This window comes from Pocillopora verrucosa, chromosome 13, assembly GCF_036669915.1.
Source record: "Pocillopora verrucosa isolate sample1 chromosome 13, ASM3666991v2, whole genome shotgun sequence".
NCBI classification, from domain to species: domain Eukaryota; kingdom Metazoa; phylum Cnidaria; class Anthozoa; order Scleractinia; family Pocilloporidae; genus Pocillopora; species Pocillopora verrucosa.
The window spans coordinates 8209332-8227243 of NC_089324.1; the positions used below are offsets into that span (position 1 = coordinate 8209332).

Here is a 17912-nt window from a genome sequence, read left to right on the forward strand (position 1 = left end):
TTGTAAAGAAAATGAATTTTGAAAAATGAAAGTAATGGAGGATGTTGTCATGGTGGCTTGATGAACCACCGCAAACTTGTAAGTTATGCTGCTAAGGTCACTGGATAAGACACTTCAATTAGATTACATGCCTGATTTACTGGTGTGTAAACTTGTTCCATAAAACTTGTTAATAAAGCAAAGGAAAAGCCTCCTTTTAGTTCAATTAAACAGGCCCTTTTGAGAAGTGATGGTACATAAGAGTAGATTACTTCAATGATTGGCAAAACTGGATTTGTAGGAAGCAATTTTCAAATGGACAGTTTAAATACATCAAAAGGTTTTGCAACTACAACAGAACTAACAAAAAATTTTCACAAAATGATATCTTCCCATTTGGATCTCAAAAAATTCAAGTAACATGTAATTTATCATGAACTGCAGTGTAGAAATCCTTGCTGAACGTGATACGGATCTCAAACAGAACTACTCCTCTACCAAATATCAAATTGTTTCTCAGGAAGAAAGAAATAATTTAAACAGATGTTTTCTTTGGTGTAAGACTGATGTGGCACCAAGATGTGTAAAGATAACGTGTTACCTAAAACCTTTCAATAAAACACCTCTGTGTCATAAATTTTTGATACAACGCTAAAACAAACATGACTTTGTCAACAAAGCTGTGTCACTTTTCAAATCTTAACAAATTCAAAAGCACGCCATCCTATTCATAAGCTGATTGGTTTTGTACCTTATTTCACCTCTAAATGACCAAATTTGATTGTAGGGAGCTACAATAAAAGAATGTAATTGCAGCCCACAAAAGTGCTCTGTTTTGCAAACTGCTAGTGGCAAAGTTTACTCTAGTTGGGTAAACTTTACCTAACAGGATACCCTAGGAAACAAAGTGCTCTGATTGGTCTATTTGGGTAAAATTTACCCTCATCTTTAGGCATGCGTTTACTGTCCAGGGAGGAAGTGATGAAAAACATAAGCTGAAACTGTATTGTTTGCACACCAAACAAAATGGCAGAAGTAGCTGTTAAATCAATTCGGAAATGAGATTACACTTCTTGACGCCAATTAAAAGACCATGAGATGCAACCTGCAGCTATTCTTTAGGTTTAAACTAATGTGAATTGTGTAGGTGGGCTCTTTGACCATGGTTACATTTGCTTGCTAAGAGGAAACAAATGTAATCAAGCAAACATTTACAGGTAAAGAATTCATAATAAAGATTGAAAATGCACTTTCTTGTGAAAACAAAAGCAGTCATTTGTAGGTTAGTTAATCAATGCACCTATGTGGTGCTATAGATTTGCATTATAGATGCATTATTTTTAAACTTCTTATAAATACACTAAAAACTAACACAAGTTCAAATGAATGTCACCCTTGTATGCTTTAACAACTCCAGTGTACTATAAATGAACCCCACACATCTGTGACTTTCTCTTACAGCACCTCTGGTGGGAGAGGTGGCTAAGGAAGACTTAAAATAGAGGTTTTGACTTTGCTTTGTGTAATTGCTAAATTGACATCAAAGGATTAATTTTAGGAAAATGGGGTTTCCCTACAGGACAATAGCCTCTGGATGGCAAATCCAAAGCTCAGGAACTAGTTTTGTTAAAGATAGTTTGTAGAAGCAATGGTTATGATTAATTCACTCTGTTTACATGGCTTAGTGCTGCTGATACTGGTTTATTGAAGAACTTAAGAATGAAATACATCAACTAAGAATAGGGAAAGGAGTTAAGTCATCAATCCTAATTCCTCAGTTTTTACCATTGTCTCCATTTTATAAGATCATTACTATGTATATATTTCTTAAACAGGAAACTCGACTATTTCATTTTTAATTTTTTTATAAAAGGTTAAAGGAAGTGCTTCAATTAATTAGCATAACATGGTGATTAGATGTACAGATGTGTGATCATTGCCATTTTAGCAATGAATGTAGGTATTCAGAAAAGACAGGTTTATGGTCAATGTCATTGTCAACAATGGCATTGAGCTGCAGAATGAATCTTTAATATGTCAATACCTCAAAGATCACAATAACAACAGTCTAAGTGGAATGGTTAACAGTACTGAACCATGAGATCTTGCATAACAAATATCAAAGGTAGGTGCCAGCATAGCCAACAATGATGACAATTATGTGAAATGTATGTTATAACATGAAGAAAAAGCTGGCAGATTGAAAGGAGTCATAGCATTTGTGAATTTGTGCCTCTGATGCAAAAGATCTCTGCTCCTCTTGATTCTTGGATTCTTTGTGACAGCTTGTGATTTAAAGGGACATCATCATTCAGAGTGTATTTATTCAGTTAAGAAATAACGTCATCCACACTGATTTTTTTTGTTTGTTTCTGTCACGTATAGTGAGTTACTCTAATAGTTGCAGTTATTCAAAGAATTGTGAACAAGTTAGAGTTGAGGTACATTTAAAGTGCTCTGAATATTTCCTGTCATATGCATTGAAAATATACAGACACTGAACTAACTTACAGTACATTTTTACTTGCCTTGTCACTTTCTGGTCTATGTAGATCCTTTAACCCTTAAGAGTGACCAGCATCTACTTAAAATTCCTCCTTAAAATATCACACCTGAATCACATTAAAGTCACAAGAATAAAGGAAATGATCCCTAATTAAGGAAGTTGTAGTTTATATCATCCCTGGCAACAATGATGCAGAATGTCCCACATATTGCTTTCTCTCTTTTCCTTTAATTACCATAGGAGAACATGCAGATGCATGCTGCAACATTTGGGTGAGCACTGTATTAAATGATGGAAAGGAACAAAATTCAAATTGTGTGGATGAAGGAAGAGAAGTTTGCATAATAGATCCAGCCCTGCAGGTTACTAAGCCTGAGATCAAGGAAAGTATCAAGGATATCCTCCATGGGTTGCTCAACAACATGAGTCTTAAAAGACCAGTCAGAATGAACATCAGGCACAGGCACTTATGGAAAGATTTTAAACAGGCTCAACAAAATTTGCTATGAGGTGGTTATGACCATGTTAAAATTGTATTCATTAGAGAACTGACAATAGACAATGAGAAGCAAGGAAGAGTGCTTCACAGGTATGCGCTTTTGTATCCTTAATTAATTAATTAATTATGAGACGTAGAAACTTTGTTGCTAAGTTTCAGGTGACTGAGATTTAAGGAGATTTTGCAAAAAATGATCTTCTTTGAATGAAAGATCTTCTCAATACAGAACCTTACTGGTACTGGATGTGTTTGCAATGCTTAATTTGCAGTATTTAAGGATAATGCCCATACAAAACACATGTAGGATGTCAAATGGCTGAAGTTTAAGGAGAATTTGTGAAAAAGATCTTGGAATGAAAGATTTTCTTTACACCTATCAGTACTGGTTGTGTATGCAATGGTCTTGTGGTATTTAAGGATAATTCCTAGACAAAATGCATGTAAGCTAATTTATGGATGGACAGTATTTCACAAATGTGTCCGTGGGTAAAGATTTGGCATATTAATCTAGGGGTAGGGAGGTGAAGAGGTTAAATGTTTCATTAGCAGAACACTTCAACCTGTTTGATTTTTATCTTCTTTATGATATAAATGGACTTAACCTCCTTATACCTGTATATATTTTCACACCATAACTTGATGAGCACCGACATGGACAACATGAGAACAATATCCCAGCATGTTTTGTGTTTCCTTTACAGAAATTCTGGATTATGTTAAAAGAGCTCTTTCCTCCATGGGTAAATCAACTGATTCTATGGTGGTATTAAATCAAAGGGATTACTGCTTGGCTGCTGAGCTAATGGTTGTGCCAATTCTACAAAGTGGACCTTCACCATCATTTCTTCACTCAGCTGTTTTTCAATATTTAAGTCATGGAAATTTATCATCAGGTATTCATGAAAGCACTCTAAAAGGAGCAGCATTGAAGGTAAATAAATAGACAAGTGATTTTGCTTTTGTTTTTAAAGGGGGTACCAAATATTTATCAGTCATGATTCATTTGATGAATTCTTTGGTTTCTTTCTAAAATGAAATGCATGAAAATGTCGTTATGCATGGCTAATTATTATAGAGTAGAGTTATTTGAGTAATGAGACAAATTTTGTTTCTGGCCTGTTATTACTTTTGAAGAAGGTCCCTGATACAGGGTTTCTGATGTTTTCGTGTGGTCAGGCAGCCATGAATTTCAGGTAAATCCTGTAAAATTCACCAAAACATGCAAAATACCACAAATTACACAAGAAATCTTGCCAAATACGCAGTACATGTCGCCCTAACATATTTGAAACATACAATATATTTGGTAATTTAGTGTTAAAAACTGAGTTGAAAACATAAATTGGCCACTGTAAGCAGTGGAAAGGCTGATGTTGTGAGCATTAGCCCATCATCAGAGTGATTGTTCTGATCAGTTCTGAATTTTTTCCAATCTCTCTGACAAGGGATAATGCTCGAAGTGTCAGCCTTTTTACTCTTTATGGTGGCCAATTTCTGTGTTCAACTTGGTTGTCAACACTAAATTACCTGCTACACTTTCCCACTGATGTAACATCAAAGTTTCTATAGAAACTTACCCTCTTTATGATACATTTGAACTTACCTTGGCTGTTGAGGCTGTTTCCTCGCCATAAAATTGCAAATTTATCTCTAAAAACATCCCAGATCTACTAGGTGTTCTTGGATTAATGTTGTTAAAAGGTGGGCAGTGGTCACAATGTTAAAAGCTTTGCCATTAGTGCATTTCAAATGAAATGCAAATGAAGATATCTGTTGTGTCACAAATCAGTTCTAAATGGAAAATTGATTTTCCTTGAAATTCACCACAACACATTTCATACCACATGAACTGCAATTACATTATTTTGTGGGCCATGTTAGGGGATGGCTCAATTCATGGGCAATGATTACTCAGTGAAATCCTCTCAAAGGCATCCTAAAGCCCAGGAGTTTCATGAGATGATAAATCTAACTGTCTCTAAAACAACTGGTTTTAAAATGCAGGACTTGGAACTTGCGATATTTTCGTGTTCGCGATGTGCTAAGGTAAGGTGGCGGAAGTAGTGAATAAAGCTTGTGATTGTTATTACTTATCTCCTGAAATATTGAGTTACCAATCGTCTCTCTCTCCTGTCATACAAGGTAGGTATATGAAAAACTTCTAAAACCTGTCTATAAGATAAATCATTAGTGCTTATTATGTGTAGTGCTCACTTCTGCAGGCATTCTAACTGATCAGAGAGATATTGCGGTAGTGCGGTATGAAAGACTGGACATGCTCTGCCACTGGCTGTATGCAAGTGGTGTAGAAACTTAGAAGGTCATCAGCTGGCACTTTTGCATGCTTTAATTGCCTAAGAAATCAGAAACGTGCTTCAACTTTCTTACATATCATTTCTATGTGCACATTCCATTTCAAATCATTTGATATCGTAACATAGTAATTTAGCGGATGGAACAACCTCAATGTTCTTATTGTTGATAATAACAGGCTCTCACATTAGAATTGTAATAATAAACATTGATATAGCTTTTAAAACTATGAACATATTCAAAAGTGCCTTCCATTACATCAAGTATTATAAACTAGCACTGAATGCTTTCCCAAAAAGTAATGCTCAAATATTTCTTAAAAAGTAGCTAAGCTGCTACAGGACCTGATTGATAATGGCATTTAACAAAAAAAGAAAAAAAAATACATACATAGAGAAAATTTAAATTATATAAAACACTGTTTTGTAGTACTTTTATTTCAGGTTTCTTTTTTAAGTTACTTTTTTTTAGAACAATAATGCCTCTGGTAATTGTCATCAGGGAAGTTGGATGAACAATCTGCAGTATGAAGACACAGCAGTTACATAGACATGTAAATCAATATGAATATTGGGGCTTCTCATTCCAGAACATTCTCAGTCAACCCATTCTACAGAAAACAGTCAAACACTGACCTGATCAGCCATATTTCTGGTAAACAGACTTACTCTTACCTGTACCACTGTAATGTTCATGTGTTAGGAACTACATGGCATTGTCTTCAGTTGCAACTGTTAAAGATGGTGAAACATTAGAAAGAAGCATGACAGTTCTTTTTTCTGTCAAATTCTCTGCCTACCATAGTCCAAACTTCTTCTTTCCTGATTCACACACGGCAAATAAACAATACTGGCTCTTCATTTTTATTGTTAGTTGAACACATACAGGCATTCATGGGAGAGTTCTCCTTTGCTTTTGTGCTGTGTTGTGAAAACATTGCAGCAACAGTTTGAAGGCCTGCATGGAGAGCAGTTAAACCTCTTCATAGTGTGTTCCAACTGACCTCCTTGAGGGCTCTATTATGAAGTGGATTTTTAGATATATATAGTTTAATTAATAATGACAAAAAAGAAGTCCATTGAAGAACATTGCAGCTACAGTTTGAAGGCCTGCATAGACAGCAGTTAATCCTCTTCAGTGTGTTCCAACCGACCTCCTTGAGGTCTCAATTATGAAATGGATTTATAAATGTATATAGTATAATAAATAACGACAAAAAAAAGAAGTCCACAAAAGTTCAACATTTTATCAAAACTGACTCTATGAATTCGATTTTAAGTTGATAATATTTACAGGTTGAAGGTGAAAATTTATTTTATATACTAATTTATTAGCAGCATTTATCCAGGCTGGTTAGCTGGATTGAATGGGAGTCTACAGAGAATAACTTAAAGGTACAAAACATGTCAATATAAAGTAATATAAAGTTACGCAGTAAGCTTGAATTAAATGGGAGCCTGTTAAAATCGTGTAAGTGTAGCAAAGTACTTATAGAAATACAACATGAAAAATGAGCCCAAGAAAAGAAAAAACTACAAGATGTACCTACATTGTATATTACATTGCAGTGTATGTTACATTAATTACAAATTAAAATTAATAAAAAATGAGAATAAAAACCTTAAGACAAAAAACTGCATTATTATTGGCAATCCACCATACAGTAATACCTAAAAAAACTAACCAGGCTAGAAAAGGCTATTCCATTGTTCTAACGTACAGCCTTAAGCGAAGAGGAAGATTTACCATGGTCTGGGATGAACCTTTGTAATATTATACAAAATTATTTTGTGGATGAGAAGGATAGGTTCTGTATTGTTGGACTTTATCTTGATGACACTGAACCAAAACTGGGGTACACATGTTGAACTTGTGGTAAAGACTAAGAAGGACTCCAACTCATTGTGAATTGGTTTGAGAATGTGGTTTCTTGATTTATTCTTCTTTTCTAAAAAGAAAATGAAACTTGAGGAAACAATCCTGGCAATGCTCACTGTTAATTTCATGGGAAGCCAACAGTCTTGAAGGACATTAGCCACTTCTTAATTGAGGCTGTTATCAAGATTTGTGACATCTTCAGCAACCTAACAGTTAATGTTAAACAGCAATGTTACAAAAATGATAAGTTGTGGTTACAGTGAAATACACAATGTGTTATGACAAACTGTATTATACCTCAAAAAGCTGGAATCCATCTTACGGCAATACCTAAGGAAATAAAACAAGGCTAGAAAAGGCTTTTCTATTGATTCCCAGATAGTAGAAAATTTACCTTGGTCTGGGAAGGATCTTTTCAATGTTACATAAAATGAACGTGTGAATGAGAAGAAAAATTTGATATTGTCAAACTCTATGTTGATGACACCAAGCCCAATCTGAGGTAGGCATGGTGAGCTTGCAGCAAAGACTAAGAAGGACTCCAGTTCTTTTTTGGGATGTGTCCCTGAGAGAACTTGAGCAAATTTTCTTTGTCAATGATTTCTTCTGCTCTCAAATTTGGTGGGAATTGTAGGAGAACCCTTTATGTCATCTATGGTCATGTCACTGTCTGCTTTCAATAAACAGTTCTTTGCTGTCAGGGTACATCTCTAAGACCAATTAAGAGATACCAGCTATTGCATCATGGACAGTAAGGTTCCTTATCACTCTCATCATGCTATCGTTCTGGAAAAAAAACTGATCATAAATAAAGAAACAAGTAATTAAGTATGTAACTGTATTTATAATAAGTTGATCTTGAGGATTTAATTTCTTGATTTGTTCGTTTAGCATTTAAGAAAATCAATTCTCAAACTCATTAATAATTCATAAAGTCAACTACAAATCACTGCTTGTATACCACATCACGTGCATGTGTTTGGATACCCAATGAAAAACTGGATGAAAATCTTTAAAGATTTGGATATTGTATCCAAATCTTTAGAGGTTTGGATACAATATCCACTGATTCTCGGAAAATCATATGACATCAATAAATTAATTTGAAGTGAATGACATCTCAAGCAATCAACAAAATTTTATTTCTTTAAAGAATGTAACACAATAGTTACGTGTTTCACATGTTATCGCAGTTCGTAGAATTTATGACGAGTTTAACATTACATTTATCGAAAGTTACTCCCTGAAATACAGAACTGACATGATCAGCATCTTTCCCTTTGTTTACATCATGTGAAATTTCAACATCAGACGTAGTAGTTCACTTCTTACTTTCTGTTCCTAAAATTGAGGAAACCTTGACTATTTGTTCTCTGTTAGCTTTCTCATACTGAAAAAGAGCGTTTGAACGATGACTCGTGCGTTCATGAATTAGTTTTTTCGTCAACCCCAGGCTGAACTTGTGGTGGTGGTTCATATGGCCTTCCTTATTCTACAAAACTTGCAGTACTGTATAGCAATACATTTTTGGTACTTTCCTTAATTGTCCTGTAGTCTGATATTAGTAACTGTGGTTGTTTGTACATGTTTTAAAATCAGCAACACAAGCCTCTTGATGAATGTACACCTAAACTTGTAAAGTATTATTTTAAACTGTCAAAATTTTCTTTTCAATGATTGAATTAGTGTAACTGTTGTTGAAGAATTTTTTGGTTTTTCTCTAGAAATATATATATACAATAGATAAATTTAGTAACTAACAAGATGAAACTTAAGTGAAAGTAACAAACAGTTAATACTTTAAATGGCTTCTGCTTCTCATCTCTTCCCTTTTAGCTATTGTGAAATTTTGATGGTCATAATAGTGATCATAGAGTAACAATATGGCAGCTGTATTATTTTAATGCTCTGGTGGCTTTTTGAATCTTTCAAAAGGTGTTGGTAAGGAATGGTGAACAAAAAAAGGTTAAATTCAATTTTGGTGGTTACTTCTTATAATTTTATAAGAAACAGCAGAAACAAGCTGTCTTGTACACTTGCTGCAAAAATGGACCCTCTGGTGTTGCCTCTTGCCCAAAACTGGTCATCCAACAAAGCCCACCCAGGTATCAGTGTTACACGATCAGAAACCAGAGAGCAAGGAATCTGTTTTGATGTTCTCTGTTTTGTTGCCTGGAAATATACATCTGTGACCTAAGCAGTTAGGAGACCAAAGCAATTTGCACTATAATAAAATAATAATAATAATAATAATAATAACTTTATTTAAGTGTCAGTGTATTTTAGCACTCCTGTGCTAATTGGGGACACTGTAAATAAGGAAACAAATATCGTAAATGAACAGAAACTCGTTAAAAACCCCAACTGGTAGGAGGCAGACCAGTTGGCTATTTTCAAAGCGTGCAGGAGTTGAATTCGGGGCCACCGAAGACAAATCCATCCAGAGGCAGGGAGGAGGACTTGAACCAGGGACCTCCGGCTTACAAGTGCAGAGCCCTAACCACTAGGCCACGCTCGCCTCCTCTATACCTTCCCCAACATGTGGTCAATGAGAGAGCTGCTGAGTGCAAAAAGTACTTCCTCAGTGGAACCCTGTACTGTGTACTGGAAATTCTTCATCTCCTGGAGACCAAACAATGTTGGCAGATTTTCCAACGATGGGAAATTTGGATTTCACACTTTCTCTTTAGAAAGCAAGTATGCTGCGCTACATGCTTAAACATGAGGTCATCTCTCTATTTAGTTTCTTTTCTTGCACTTTTTTTTAAATGAAATATAGACTTTTCCCTGTATTTCAGACTTGATGGGATCTTTGTGTGACTGGATCATCTCCTACACTGTGCACAGGGTGTTGCCTCAAAGAACTGCTCATTTGTAATCTCAGGCTGATTAAACAAAGAAACATTGTCTGTAAAGCAACCTTACTACATGAACTACCAAGAATAAAACTGTTCAGAACTGACTAGGACCATAGTTCACACCTTTGTTTTGCTTATTTTGATCATGTTTTTCTTCCAAGCCCTCTCATCGCTTTTTATCTCCTAAAACTTGCCTTGATGTTGTGCAACATCTACACTAAGCAGATCTTGAAGTCTGCAACCCTCTTCAGCATATTTGTGAGGAGGAATTGTCTAGTGCTTGGAAAAGCTTAACTACAGCAACTGCACTAATATTAAACCAAGAAACTGCTTCATACAGTCTTAATTTTAATGTATCACTTCCAATGTTAATTTCTTTTCTCAAATGATAATACTAATATATTTATTTATGTAGTGCAAATACATTTACATACATTTTCAAATGCACCATACAATCTGAAAAATATCTAAAAACAAATGAATACAAAACTGCGTAATAAGCTAAAAGTTCTAAAAAGTTAATTAAAAGTTATGAAATGTAAAATACTTATTCAAATATGTGATCCTAAAAAGATGAGTCTCGAGCTTTTTCTCAGAAGTATTAAGGCTCTGCTCTTCTCTTATGTCTATTGGTAAGGAGTTTCAGAGATAAGTGGCAGCAGCAGAAAATGCACAGTCAAAAAGAATTAGCAAGGTTCTTATAGCTGATAGTGTTTGTAGCATTGTGTTAATAGATTGTAGTCCATACTTGGAGTTCTGCTTAAGAGAGACTAAATTCTTAATATATTCTGATGCTGTTCCATGAATAGCCTTATAGGTTATAAAGATTATCTTAAAGTCAATTCTATTGAATTGGAGGCAAGAACCTTACGGTAAACCAAAGCTGATGTCAAACTTGACAGATGCTGCACTGTCTATTACAACATGTTGGAACTCCAATGCAGTTCCACAAAATCCAAACTTATCCTTAAAATGCTGACGAAAAACATTACACCGAAAAGCTGATTGCAGCTCAGGGAAAAGCCTGCATGTCATAACATAAGAAACTGCTTGTTGGGCAAATACTTTCTCTGAAGCTTAGCCAAGAACTGGAGGTTACTTACCAGTCAATAATTCTTCTTATCAAGTTCCAGAGCAAATTTTTACAGATTTCTGCAGATTTCATTTCTTGGTCAGGGTAAGAAAAAAATTTTAAACTCCACTTGTCCAATGGACAAGTGAGGTTCAGGTTTTACTTTTCTAAACCTCAAGTCTTGTTGTCCTTGGATGTAGAGTCAAATGCAAGCTCTGATGCATGATAATGTAAACAAAGCCTCGACCTTTTTATTTTGGAACTGAAACAATGTATACTGAATTTTAAGTATCAAGAAAGTACTCATAATGCATACAAATAATAGTATACTTATTTAGAGTGTTGTTTGAACTGTGAGTCTTTAAATATGCACTACTCTGAATCACTTTCAGAGCTGCTGTCCATCTGAGGTAACTTGGGCAAAGGAGGAAGAGCTTGGAAGGGCCCACTGACAGATGGGCCATCTGTGGGGACAACCACTGATGCATCATTGCCTCTTTTCATTGCATGCTTCTTTGTCTTCGCACCAAGAAGCCAAGCTTCAATTGCTGGGTTAGGGTCAAAGTCTTTCATTTCAAGGTCCATTCCTTTGATCCTCAGCAGATCTGACAAGGTTCTCTTCTCTATTCTAGTCTTGAAATTTGTTTTTATCCTGTCCATAGCCGAGAACCATCTCGCACATTTGGCAGTGGAAGGGGAGAGTATTAGCTCAACTAAGACAAAAATATGCTTCAGGCTATCTGGCCTAGATGAAAATAAGTTGGCATAGATATCAAGGGGTTTCATTACTTGGTGATTGAGGAGGTAAATCTTCAACTCCAACAACAGGTTACTAAAGTGATCAGTTAATGCAGCTACTTTGTCATTGCTAAAAGTGGCTCTCAGCTTTCTCTCCCCTGGCACCTTTGTAGGATCAAATACTTCAAAATAATTCATTGGGGGTTCAGACAGGCTTGAAAATCTCTTCTCAATGTAGGCAATAGCATCAGTTAGAAAGTTAGAAAATGTTTGTTACATCTCCATTGCATTCCCCTTGTTCAGTACAACATCAAGATTACAGTCCTTTCCACATTTGAAGAGGCCACTCTCAGAATTATAGTTAGACTGGAACTTGGCTTGGAAAGTAACTGCTATGGGCAATGGATCAGAATCCTTAAGGCCTTCCAGTTTTGTTAGAGCTGTCTCCAACTTTGTGCTGACTTCAGTAATGAACAGATAATCACTTTGAAACTGTAGACTTAATTCTCTCAGAATTTTGGTTACATGAAGGAGAAAGTACAAAAATCTTACAAACTTTTCAGTCTTAATTGCTTTCACCATGCCTCTAGCTTTTGTTGCATCCTCACTAGTCCCTGTACCCACATGTTCAAGATGTTTTACAGTAATAGCAAAGTTTTTCTTAAATGCCAACAAAGCACTGTGTCTACTGGCAACCCATCTGGTTTTCTGAGAGCCACTGCTGTGGTAGGCGGCCTGTCCATCAAAGATGTCAGCAAAACCATGAAGGTCCCTCCTTTTTTTTGGAGAGTAGTAGTAAAATCAAAAGATCTGGGATACACTGTCCATGAAAGATTGTAGATGAGGGACAATTTTAATGGCATCTCAAACTCCATGCATGTATAATCCAGGCATGCTCCCCTGGGAAATTTTTTCAATTTAACTACCTAACCTCAACTGAGTCAGTCACACAATGTATTTGCCAGTTCCATTCTTCCTGGATGAAGCCTTGCAAATCTGCAAATTATGTCTTAAAAGTCAATGTCCATGTTGTAATGAATGTGCAGCAAGGAAAGTCCTGTCAATCTCGTCGGTGACATCGTGCTTCGTAAATGTTTTCAGTCGCCTCAAAGCTGACACATTCCTTTCATGCTCACATGTGGTGACTTGTAAGGTGGAAGATATTTTTAGACACTCTGTGATGTTAGGATACATTGTATGGTCGATCTCCTTCAAAATTGCTGATGCAGTTATTGGGACAGTCTTGGGATCTTGTTGTTCCCACTTCCTTTGCCATAAAGTCATCTTGGCATCAAGGTCCAAAGGGGGCAATGAATCTTTATGGAATGTGGAAAACTGGCCAAAGGAAATCATCCATGTTTCTTTTGATGCCACTAGCATTGATGGAACAGCAAATAGGCACTGCACTGCTGTTTCTTGGTCACCACTGCCAAATCCATTTTCCATCTCATTGATCAGATGGCCAACCAAGGGAATTGTGAGATTTCTCCTGTAGTGGTCTTCTATCGTTTCAGCAGGGGTGTTTGCACAGTTGCGCTGTACATGACAGGTTCTTGGTTTTTGCACTGTGATGCCCAGCTTCTCGGCAATTTAGCATGCTTGCTATGTCACTGGATGTGCCTTGCAACTTAACTGTTAAATTTTAACATCTTAATCTTGCATCTTAACACCAAAACTGCCCGGCAGACTGTCAAAGTAATAACGAAGTCAACATTAGCGATAGTGTGGTAATAACTAACTGCTTTCTTAGTTGAATCTGCATTCCAACTTCTTTCTCCTGTTGCTTTGATGATTTCCAGTGTTGCAACAATGGCTTCAAAAAGCTCTAGGAAGACCTCCAAACCATCTATACGCTGAATCCAGTGGGTCCTACCAACATCGAGGAGCTTGTGACAGCGGAATTCAGGACAGACGTCTTTCACTCTCTGGACAAGGAGAGCTTCTTTCTTCAAGGAATACTCCAAGAATTTAGTTACCTCTCCAACTGTATTGAACATATTTCAAACATTCTGCATCTTGAAGGCACTCACAACAGAGAGGTTTAGGTGGTGAGCCATACAATGAGTGTATATAGCCTTTGGATATTACCTTCTGACGATGGCTGCAGCACCATTACAAGGTCCTGACATGTTGCCTGCACCGTCATAACACTGTCCCTTGCAGTAATTCATAGACAAGCCAAGTTCTTGACTGGCCTTCATTATAAGAAAGGCTATAGCTTGACCAGTGACGTTGTCTTTACTTTTGTAGAACCCAACGAATTCTTCTCTGACAATTCTTTCTTTGTTGACAAACCTTAGAATGACTGGTAGTTGTTCCTTGTTAGTGCTGTCACTTGCCTCATCTGCCAGTAGGAAAAATGCACCTGCTTCATTGATCTCTGCAATGCTCTTGTCTTGGATGTAAGTGCCTAACACTTCTATGATCTCATTTTGGATCATCCTAGAGCAGTATGTTGCATTTCTTGGGCCGTTGGCAAAATGATTCACAAGCACTTTACCGCCAGCTTCCACTCTGAAATTCAGCAGTGCTTGAAAGTTTCCTGGGTTGCCTGAAGCTTCCTCTATGTGTGACAAGTCATCACGGTGGCCTTGTAATGCTATGTTCTGTTTACCACAAAGCACAACAGTTTTTATGATAGATTGTAACTTCTGTCTGTTAAGTTCAACAGTGTTGTGATATATATCACTGAGCTGCTGTGAGATAGATGGCATTTCCCTTGCTGTACCCGAAGGAAATCTTCAGTGCAACCAACCACTGCCTTGTGAAATTCAGAATTAAGCCAGTGTCCCTTGAACTTTGTGCTTGCGGATACCCAGTTCATTAAAGGACTCTTATATAGTTTGTCAAGGCAGTCACTGTTCTTTCCTGGCAGGTGTCCCAACAAAACACAAAAGCAGCAAAACACTCCATCCCAAGCCATAGAGTAGACCAGCCACAGAACTGAGTAAGCCACTCGAAACAAAATGCTCTGATCTTTTCATAAAGATGGGTTTTAGGGAAATTGTAGCTTCTAGGTGGTGTCCAAGAATTTTTTAGGAGTTCTAGCTTTTGGTCGTTAAATAGTTATTGTGCTATCGTATAGTAAAATCCCAAATTGTTGTGTTTGGTAGAATTCTCCAACGGTATGCTGGTGTCAGCATCCGTTGTAGTGGCTGAAAGAAAAAGACAAAGACAAAGAGGCTTTTACAATTTATGCCAAGTTGGTTAAGTGATTTAACCATTTAAATATTGCACTTGACAAATCGGTTTGATAATAACATCAAAAAATGTAGCAATTGTTTAGTGCAATTTTTTAATACACGTAAAATAACTTAATTATGGAATTACAAAGCAGCTTACAGCATCTTTTAAAAACTCTTCTGTATATCAATAAGGAAACATCACATTCTGACGCCAGAAGACTGCATTCGTTATCTCTTTCATTGGTGCTGTGAGACATTTCCATAGGTTGTAGATTTTTGTAGCTATCCACAATAAATCTAACATCAATCAGTGACAGTGGTATTCCTTTTACACATAAGAAAACAACGAAGGTTCATAGAGAAAATGTTAATTTTATTCATTTGTTATATTATGGACTCACCGAAACTATTTTCATCAATATATAAACAGTCATTAAGAGTTAGCACTTCCAGACCAACAGCTTCAGACTTTTGGTTTGGTAAGCAATTTAAGGTACGTATTGGCTGACCACTTTAATCTAATGCCATGTTCACACTAAATGTTAATTATATTCAAATGAATTACAATTAAATCTATCATACTCCATTCGATTTTATTCAATTATGGTTCTGTTCACATCTGCGAAAATTCAAATAGACTAGCACCCTATCGAACAGCTTCCATGATATTCACTGCAATACTTGATTTGGAGACCAGAAGAAAGGCAAAGGAAGCTTCAAAGGCTAGAAGAAGGAAAATACTCGGCCTGAAAAAGCAACAACGGATGAGACAGTTTTTGGTCAAGCAAGCACTTACCTTCGTTTTAGCCCTCCTGTTTATAGTTGTTGATCAAACCGTCATTAGAACAGTTTGGAGTAAGCCAAGGAGCGAGCATTGGTGGACTTTGATTCAGCGTGAGTGGGATGATAAGGATTGGATGGAGCACTTCCAAATGGGGCAAGTCACATTTAACAAGCTGTGTACTGAACTTGAACATTACATAGTAAGACGAGAACGTAAGTACAAGAAATTATGGAAGAGTTTGAGGGGAAAAAGGGGTTCCCCCTGGTAATTGGGGCGATAGATGGTTGCCATATACCAATTATTTGTCCAAAAGATGATCAGGAAGATTATCACAACAGGAAAGGGTTTTACTCCTCTATTTTACAAGGATTTGTGGATAGTCACTTATGTTTTCGGAATATCAACGTTTCTTGGCCAGGACGTGTCCATGACGCGCGAGTTTTAACGAACTCTGCTCAAAATTCTTGATCAAAAGAAACGATACGAAGTACAGCCATTAAATATTCTTATAACTAAACTCAATATATTCATTTGTTTATTTTAACCTGATCAGTCAATGTTGCAGGACCACAGTTCTTGTGTCTTTGCTCTAAGCAAGTATCTGTATCATTTGCATGATAAATGCTTCCCTGCATTGATCATTTTCTTGCTCAAGCTCTATTCGTTTTTCTTCCAACTCCAATTCTTTTTGGGCCCGTCTTTCCTCCATCTCCATAAATAACTGTTGCTGCTCCCTTTGTACTTTAACTAATGTTGATAATGCTTCAGAAATTTTATCCTCTTTACAAGGTTTCTTGCGTTTCTTGCTAGTAAATTCCGGATCTTTTGTTAACGTAGAAGGCTGCGTAGAAACATGTTCTATCCTGCCTTTGCTTACAATGTTACGATTTTTCACCAGGCTTATGTTGGTTGTCTTTGTGCATCTCCTCTTTTCTTTGGGAGTTGCCACAACGTTTTCATCTTCATTGGAGAGGGATGAGAATGAAACATCAACCACACTGCCAAAGGCTTCGTCGCCATCATTAGGATACTTCACTTTGGAAATCTTTTTGTCCTCTTTAGAACTGCTTGATCAAGTCAACGACCACTCTAGGTTTTGAGGTTGGTTTGCAGCCAAGAACACGGTCCATTGGTTTAAACATCTCCCATTCTTGTCGTTGGTTTCCAGAAATTTTGTTGCCGTCGCAAATCTTGAGATATTTTTGCTTGAGGTTGTTAATTTTAACACGACACTGTTGTGCACTTCTTGAGTACCCTCCATCGGCCATTCCTTGGCTTATTTTGTCCCATATGAGTTTCTTGTTGTGCATGGTGTTTAACTCGTGTTGCACGGCCTCTTCACTCCATAAAGCGATCAAAAGTTTGGTTTCCTCAAACCACCACGTGTCCGCCATTTTGTTTAATCACGCACTGTAATTACTTCCAACAACCCCCTTGGGGTTGTTGGAAGAAATTGTAATCCAATCATAAATCAGGGACTATAATTAGTTGATGTGAACCCATTTCGATCATAATTCGATCATAATCGAGGCCTAATGTGAACACGGCTTAAGTGTGTTAGCTTTTGAGCAACTTGTAGACTGTTAAGTAGTGTCTCATTTAACCTGGACTGGGATACTTTGACATCGACATAAGACAGAAAAATGCAAAAAGGTCCTGGACTGTGAAATAATGTACAGAAACTGAGCTTTGCTCAAATGGTCAATGTTCCACTTATCAAGAGGTAGACTATGCCAGAGACCCATCTGTCTGTGAAATGTTATACCATCTCTTTGAAACCTTGGTTAAGGTTGTGACAATTTCCTTCAAGCTACAATGCCTAAAAACTTCTACAAGCAGTTCATCCAGTAGGGCTGTACAAATCAGAAAATAAAATCTTGATCATGTTTTTACTCTTTGTTTTCCTTCAAATTGTTGTTCAATTATGTTCAAGACACATTATATATGTCTAATATTAACAATAATTCTTACTGGTCAGTCAGACTAGTTTGCTAGCTATTTTAAAAACTACATAATCCAAGACTTATTTGGGTATCATAAGAACCAGGTTGCCCTGACATCATTACTTTTGGCACTAAAGCTCGAGTGAGCTGGAATCAA

The 17912-nt window shown here is 36.7% G+C and overlaps 1 protein-coding gene and 2 pseudogenes across 1 annotated transcript in view; 1 reads left to right on the top strand and 2 right to left on the bottom strand.

Annotated features, from left to right (window-relative positions):
- The first annotated feature begins 1971 nt into the window (after nucleotides 1-1971).
- Nucleotides 1972-17912, top strand: part of LOC131783137 (uncharacterized) — a 26002-nt gene continuing 10061 nt past the window's right edge. The window contains exons 1-3 of the mRNA XM_066160472.1: nucleotides 1972-2420; nucleotides 2726-3074; nucleotides 3686-3915. Coding sequence (XP_066016569.1) covers nucleotides 3047-3074; nucleotides 3686-3915 — 258 coding nt within the window. The 5' untranslated portion in view covers nucleotides 1972-2420; nucleotides 2726-3046. The remainder of the gene's footprint in view (nucleotides 2421-2725; nucleotides 3075-3685; nucleotides 3916-17912) is intronic.
- LOC136277792 (zinc finger protein 862-like) overlaps nucleotides 11680-17912 on the bottom strand; it is an 11549-nt pseudogene continuing 5316 nt past the window's right edge.
- Nucleotides 13928-15285, bottom strand: LOC131774147 (zinc finger MYM-type protein 1-like; annotated as a pseudogene).